The sequence below is a fragment of the Ascaphus truei genome, chromosome 1, assembly GCF_040206685.1.
Source record: "Ascaphus truei isolate aAscTru1 chromosome 1, aAscTru1.hap1, whole genome shotgun sequence".
NCBI lineage: Eukaryota > Metazoa > Chordata > Amphibia > Anura > Ascaphidae > Ascaphus > Ascaphus truei.
The window spans coordinates 160,732,349-160,740,618 of NC_134483.1; the positions used below are offsets into that span (position 1 = coordinate 160,732,349).

Sequence of the window (8,270 nt, forward strand, 5' to 3'; positions counted from 1 at the left end):
TGCACAAGAATACACATTGTACATACCAGGCACTAAGCAAAATACAAACAAGTATCACTGCCTAGCCCTGCACACTGTGTGTATGAATCTCTAAGCACACTCCAGTCTATGCTTTAAGGCCCATACACACACAGTGTGTGTGCGGGTGTGGGTGTTTATATATAGTATATACAACTGTATACAGTATCTATACATTTAAATATATGTAGCTATATATATATATATATATATATATATATATATATATATATATATATATATATATATATATATATATATATATATATATATATATATATGATGATATATTCGATATGTATAATACATGAAGACTAACCTAAAACAACAGCTACAACGGTGGCGATGAGCAGCCAGTTGTTCCTGAGTATCCGCTTGCAGTCGCAGCCTCTGTTCAGTTTCTTCCCCATGTTGCAGAGTTGCAGCAGCTGCTGCTGCTGGTGCTGCCGGTGCTGCGGGTGTGGGGAAGTCTCCGGGGATGTCACTGCGGGACCAGTGGGTGAGGGAGGCTCTGTATCCGGGAGCTGCTGGAGATAATGCAATGTGTGAGCATGCCAGGGGAACTGACCATGTGTGTGTGTGTCACGCTGCAGACATCTACTCCTGTGTCTGTGTGCAGGTGTCTCAGTGCAGTCTCTTTCCTATGCCCATGTCTGTCTCTATCTCTCTCGGTATGAGGTTGTCTCACTGCGGCAGCCTCTGTCAGTGGGTGCTGATCTGCCTGCCTCAGGGGCAATCTCAATCTCTCTATCAGTCTCTCTCTATGTGGGGGTCAGGGATTATGCTCCCCTCTCTGATAATAATACTACCTCATAGAGAAGGATATTTGGATATATACCTCACACTCCTGTGTGTGTGGACTGGCTCTGTAGTCTATGGCTGGCACTGTGAGGCAATGCTAAGAGTGCATAAACCTGCCAGACTCACACTGTCTGACAGCCTCCTCCCTGTCACCCCTCCCAATCAGTCATGCTCTGGATGAAGGGGGACTATGCCCTGTCCTGCCTTATTGTTTACCTTAACAGTGGTAATTCCCTCATTTATTTAATTAGCTATTTTCTGCCACTCTATCTCATTCCTCAATTGTATCAGTGCTTGATTTGCTGATGATAGAGCACTCAGTGCTTCAGAATATATTTCACATAAACCCCTTCATCCCTGACTTTTTTTGTGCCCTAAATCACTGGCTCAACTTTGTTACCATCAGCAGCTATGAGCCAATGACGGGGGCTACTTTTTATACACAGCTCTACATTGGGGGGGGGGGGGGGGGTTGTTTTAAACCATTTCAGTCTTGTGATGCATCACTTTCTTCTTCTTAGGTTTTTGGTACTGAAGAAATAATAAGCATCTATCAATTTTAGTTTTTAAGGCATAAATACAACCATTTTGGGAAATAGGGGCGCAAACAGCTATTATTGAACAAAATAAGGTTTACTTGAGAAGTACTCCAGTTTATAGCAGACATTTCCACCAGTTAATCTGCTAACACAATACCATTTTTTTTAATTCTTTCTCCTTTGTGTCTAGGTCAATGACATGCATGTGATATATTATCAATATTGTATTCTCCTGTTGAAGGTTGTGATACCTCTTGGATCAGCAATAATTGAATAGCTTCAGTTTGTCAGTCTTTCTTAAGATGTATTATATCTAAAGTCCAAATGGAACACATCTGTGTGTAATTTTCTGTGCACGTTCGGGTCAGAAGGAATTATTATTAATATGGGAGTGGTTAATGAATAATCACGAGTTACCTCACTTTTTGGCGTGAATTATTGGCACAAGTTACATAGGTCAGCCTTGCCTAACCCTGCTCTTGTGCAACCCTTTTCCAGTCAAAAGAAACATGTCAAATGCATTTCACACAACAATTGATTTGCTGTTGAAATATCAGTTTCCACCTCCTTCTTCTTTTACACTAATACAGGAGTAGTAGGAATTTTAGTGCAATCCTGGTGTCCCTATGATTGGCTGAGTTGTTATTCCTGAGGCAGGCCAAAAAGTAGAAAAATGCTATTGCTGCAAGACAATATCAAGCAGGTCTTACAGAAGTTATTGTGACATGAGCTGTTATATGAGTGACTGGATTCACTACTAGTCAAGGCATGACTGATCATTGATATTTAATATCAGTCTCTGGTCTAACCAATCCAGTAGGTATTTCTCTCTGCTGATGTGCTTGCTCTCACATCTCTGCAAAGAGGTGCCTTTAAGGCATATAGTAAGAGTATTTAATTAATGGTCTAATTAGGTAGCTGTAAAGTCCACATCAAAATGACACACCTCTCATGGGTTCCTTGGATGCAGACATGAGAGAGGAATGTGTCTTTCACCATCACAGTTCTAGCAAGTTGTTGTTCCCAATGCAATTGCAATGATCTCTTTGAAGTTTCTGCTAATCATGCAATAGATTGAGCATGGCCTCTGCTTTGACCAACTGACCGGTATTACGATTTGTCTAATTGTGGGTTCCTCTTATGCACTTGCACTTGAAGCACTTGCATTTTGGAAACCATTTCCAGCATCTTCCAGTCAACAAACATCATCAGTAGCAAGGAGATAGTCATTCACAAATAGTACATCATGGATCTCTCATTGGTGGCATAGCGGGGATATGGTTGTTGATCCCAAAACAATTGATTAAGCAAAAAAAGAAAAGAAGGCTTGAACCTAAACACTGGTGGAAAAAAATATTTTGGCAGAAGTACTACGGAGACTGCAATCTAATAGATCCAGCAAAGGAGGTTTAGGAGCATACACAAGAATGAGGAGCATCAGACCCTAATTAACTCTTCCAGGGAGACTCTTCATAAGCTTTCTGCGATAATTAGCTGTGTGTTGCACCATCATAGGAGAATACAAGACAGAATTTAACCCATTTGCCAGCAGCGGGACTAGAAATGCATTATAAAGCAGCATGATGCATTTCTCAGTGATAGTACGGAGGTGCAATATAGTAGGATGTAGGATACATAAATGGGGCAAGGTCAATTTAAGACAAGGAAATTCAAATATTTCTATCAGTAAGGCACGTCTGCTAGTGAAGTAGCAATTGGCTGGAGGTATATGCCCTGCAGAGGAAAGAATTATTGCAGCTCTTTGCAAAGGTGTGTGTAACATTAGCTATCACTTACACTGTTCGAGACAGTAGTTAAATTGGTGTGTGCTGTTCTATTCACAGCTATGTATGGGAGAATTTTCTGGAACTTTACACAAGGGTAAAACTTAATTGTCCTTCAGAAGTAATAGATATGTCATCGGTAAAGTGCTATGCATTGCAGGTTTCTTATAGTAATGCAATATTTTGACTTACAGTTTATTGTAGCCAGATAACGTTTATCTTGATTGCAATCTCACTGCAACTCATTGACAAAAATAATTTTCTCCTTATACTGCACTTTATGGATGTGGTATGTTGTACAGGGTGCATAATTCTAGCATAGACAGATAGTGTAGTTGCTCTTTTCCAATAATACATGACATTTTGTTTAACATCCATGCATGGTCAACCCTCTGTAACATTTCTGCTGCATTTGTATCACTTTACCATCTTGTTGCTTTAACACCTCTATTACAGGGCTTGCATATCTCTGACCAATTATTCACAAATACAGTACACAATAAAATGCTTATCTGTGACCCTCCTTATAGGGTTCTCTAAGGTTAATATTATCATTCCTTCATGCAAGAGCCCATTTCCTCACAGCATACACACCACAGCATCGCACAGTCCAAGTTTTAGGCGGGTTAGGCCGCGCTTATAGGGCTGGCAATGCGACCGATGACGTCACCCGTTGCCGTCGCCACCCACGCAATAGTTGTAATTTGTTTTTTAGCGATGGTCGCCAGTGACGTCACTAAAGGGGGCGGGCCGCGCAATTTGATTGGTTTAGAGATAGTCACATGTGGCGACTGTCTCTAAAAAATCAAATAGACCCGGCTACCAATTTTCCAGACGCCCTGTCTCTCCGTCGCCGTCGCGCTTACTATACGCGCTGGCGACGGAGTCAATTGTTTTGTTTTCGAGCGACGTTGCGTCGCCGGCACTATAAGCGCAGCCTTAGGGTTACCTACTAGTATGTTTAATGGTTACTGGTCAGTGTGTCTGAGGTTTACATCTGCATGAAGCAGAGGTCATTGTTACTAAACCTTTGGAAAACTGGTACACATTTTTCATGTGGATTCTGCAGGAGGTTATTAGTTGGAGATCATAGCGGTTAGTAGGGCGCGGCTGTAAGTGATGCTGTTAGTTTGCAATCTGATGGTTATTTTTGATCCAGAGTTAAACATTAATCCTCATGTGAAAACAATGGTATTATCTTGATATGGTGCCGCGCCTCCACCTGTAGGGGCTGTGCCATAGGCAGGTGTTCACCCCCAACGGGAACTCTTGTAGAAAAGGAATACTCTGGAATGCCAGTAACAGTGCAACAGGGACTTTATTGAGAGCAGTCTACAGGTAGCAATTAGTCCATATCCATGCCCCTTATACTCCCACCGTTAGGCCTTGGTACATCCACCCCTCTTCTGGGCAGATAGGCCTCCACAACCTGGACCTGTAGTAATGTCCTTACCCAGGGGGCATCATCCCTCCCCTGGGCAGGACTAGACTCAGGAGGAGGCAGATCCAGCACTGCAAAAGCAGACCCATCAGGGACTAGATTCCTAGGGACTCCCAGGCACCAGCTACATAGAGACTGCCCTAATTATAATAGGGGTGTGACTACCTTCTCTGTCCCATAAACTTAGCGGTGCGCAAAGTGGGGGGCGCTTGATTTTTTTTGGGGGGGGGGGGGGAGCAGGCGCTTGCAGAGGCCCCGCACTCTTCCCCGAGGCATTTAAATTAAATTCCGGGGGATCGCATGATGCCTCTTCAACAATAAAACTTACCTCGATTCAGACGCTGTGATGTGTCGCCATGGCAACGCAGCACCAAATGATGCCAGGGTGACGGCACACGGCCGTCTCCATGGAATTGGGGTAATTTGACACCGCACACAAGCGAAGGGGAGGCACGAGAGCGAGGGGGAGCTGGCAGGGGGGGCAGCTCAAAAAGTTTGTGCTCCACCTGCATAAACTGAGCGGTCCCACTAGAGCAAGCCCACTCCCTTTGCATGTGACTAACTGTTTTCAGGCACCTGCCTGAAAACTGCAACATTATAACTTTTGGGGAAATACAACTCACATGCTAGGCCATGTGCTAAGGGATTAACACTAGTACTGTCTTCTATTACCAGGATTTACAATACTAGGTCAGAGAAATATAGTAGGGTGCAACATAAGGTAAAAAAACTTCCTTTGTTGACTATTTTATTGCTATTTAGAATTTTTTAATATAATCAAACTAAATCACACCAAGTAATGGGCTGCATGGGGTTCCTCTGCTACCCAGCTGTTGTGTCTTGTGATGTAAATATAACTGCCTAACAGAGAGTCCTCCAGAACTCAGCTGCCCTCCTTGTACACCACAGGCCTCTGGGTACCCATGGTTCTTGAGGTATATGGAGGTTTAGTCACCGGGCAAGAATAATTGCAAGGGGAGACAAAATAGCCACTATGGTCAGTCTCACTCAAGCGGCCAATAGGAAGCCACATTGTCATCAGGAGACAATATCTTAGCTTTCTATTTGTGACACAACAGCCATAGTTGTAGTTTTTATGTGTCTGAAGCCGGCACAAAAAATACAAATATCGTGAAAAACAGGAAGAAAGGGGGGGGGGAGGGGGAGGATGAGTCCCTGGAAGTCAGAAGACAAAAGAATCAGATCCGGGTCCCCCATGGTTCAGGTAATAGTAAAAAAATTAATCAGAGGGGATTGCTTCTTTAAACATACAAACATACTCTTCATGACGATATTCTAAAAACTCACTTAAAGCTGCAGATCAAGCAATATCCTACATGTGTGTTTATTTTAATAAATCAGTTCTGTACTATCAGAAAATACTTATAGCATTTTTTTAAACAGCTCTAAATAACATTTTAATGTATTATAATATATACCGTAACAAGCCTTTTTTGTTTCTATAGCAACTATTTACAAAGTCACATCCCCTTCCCCTTCTGAAACAGGCTCTGGCACACCCCTTAGTGAGCCCTGCCCTCTCTCTAGCAGTGCACGAGCTCAATTGTATTGAGTGACTGCATGGTAACATGATCTTCCACACATAACTTTGTCAGTGCAGCAGAAGAGGACCAAACATGCAGCCATTTAGTGAACCGCCAGCCTAATCTTTGCCGATCGATCACAGGAGAAGAGATTGATCGGCAACTTAGCTAATTACTTATCATTGTGTGGATTGTATCAATACACATAGTATAGGGGATTTTTTTATTTAAACGACAATAGGTGTATCAATCACCCAACAGACTAAACAATGATGTTTTATACACATCCTCTCTGTCCTCAGTGAATTTGATAAGCCAAGAACATCAGAAGAATTAGAAACCTGGTATAACAAAAACATTGTTTAACTTATACAGAATGTATAAAGAACACAGACATGTAACAAGGCACAGTATAATGATTATGATAATATACAAATTCAACAGACAATCTTTTTATAAAGACTTTTTCGCAGGTCTGTTCCGCTTACTGAGAAAGTGTAAGATGATATTATAAGCCTTTTTCATAATAACATAAGCCTTTTTAACAGGACCTACATAGCCGGTAAAACCAAAAGAGTTTTGATAAGATTTCTGAGGGGTGCAGTCACGTAATGAATAGTAGTTGGAGCATAACAATCACTGTTACAATATTGTGGTTTTCTACCCGATCAAACAGAGAAATACATCTGTATGCTTACAAATTTGTACTATGAAGAAAGTAATAAAAGATCTACACCCGGTGGCATGTGCGGCGCGGTTATCCAAGATGGTGGCTTAAGTCTCATGCTCTGCATATCCCCAGGCATTAAATTAAGTTTACAGCAGCAATCTGGACCTAAACGATTCCAAAATCTACTGGGCAAAGCACATTACCGCCATGCCTCCTAAAACGGACAAAAGAAAAAAAACAGAGCGTATTGGAAGAGTACTTTAAGAAGCACAAGCTCGTGACCCTCCCGCGAGCAGTCATTCCCCACTCCCAAGAACAGTTGGATTCGGAATCTGACTTGGAGATTGGGACCCCCTCCACCAAAAAAATTTTTTTAGACCTCTTTAGCCGTATTAAACCCTTGCTACACTCTGTAGTGAAGGATCTAAAAGAGGAAATGTCCTCCTTGGACGAGAGAACCAACACGCTAGAATCCAAAATGGTCGTCTCAATCAGGCATCAGTCCCGCATGGATGCAGACCTCAGAGAAGTAAAAACCCAAATTAAAGATTTAAAGGACAGACAGGAGGATGTGGAGAATAGAGATCATCACAACAATCTCCAGATAAGGGGGATCCCGGAGACTGACTTAGAAGGCTTCATGGCAAAATGGTTCGCAGCAGTCTTCCCAGAACACATGGAAGAGTCACTGAAAAGGGACCTGAGAGCGAAACCCCAACCAGGAGACAGGCCGAAAGATGTGGTGCTCTGGTTTCATTATTTCAAGACTAAAGAGGCCTTTAATGCAGCAGCCAGGGGTACGAGAGACCTCAGATGTCAAAATATACACCTACAGGTTTATATGGATATGGCTCCCTCCACTCTCGCCAAAAGAAGAACCTTCTAGATGTAATGGAGAAACTAAGGGACAACAACATTAAATACAGGTGGACCTTTCCGTTCAGGCTTGTGGTAATTCAGGAGGGGAGGCCCTACACGCTAGGGGACCTGGATGATGGCACAGTCTTTCTCAGTCTCTTAGGCCTTAAAACAACTCCAACCAGCCCTGGACCTCGGATGAGGAGCCCCCAGACACTGGAACCCTTGTGGACCACAGCACATCCAAGACGGAACTCATGGACCCGTTCCCCGCTGACCCAGGCAATTCCCACGAGGATAACATCTGAGCCATGACTCGACACAAATCCTCCCTTGGGTCGTCGGCCACCGACCTCCCAAAATTCAGCCAGACGGCTGACCACACAGAGATTCAGAGGGTAAAGGTACTATAGTAACGATAACTATTTTTGTAGGCTGCTTACACCGGGGTTGGTGTAGTTACCCCACAGTAGTCTAGCAACCCCTGTTTCTGGAGGTCTTGCGTTCCTCCGGGTCCAACAGACTCTACATAGAGCCCAGAGTCCAGGTAACTCTAACGGGCACCAAATAAAAATCTGGGGGTGACGTCGTTCGCTGTGTGTAGGATCCATTTTC

General features: G+C 43.0%; 1 protein-coding gene across 2 annotated transcripts in view; it reads right to left on the reverse strand.

The window, feature by feature from the left end:
• The window catches only part of SLC1A1 (solute carrier family 1 member 1), a 112,449-nt gene extending 111,462 nt beyond the window's left edge, over positions 1–987 (reverse strand). Inside the window, exons 1-2 of one of the 2 annotated variants that reach the window (XM_075596989.1) lie at positions 857–987; positions 338–545 (exon numbers count right to left, since the gene is read on the reverse strand). In XM_075596989.1, the coding sequence (XP_075453104.1) occupies positions 338–428 (91 nt within the window). In that variant the 5' untranslated portion in view covers positions 429–545; positions 857–987. The remainder of the gene's footprint in view (positions 1–337; positions 546–856) is intronic. The other variant, XM_075596998.1, reaches the window with a different exon arrangement.
• Positions 988–8,270: the final 7,283 nt, after the last annotated feature.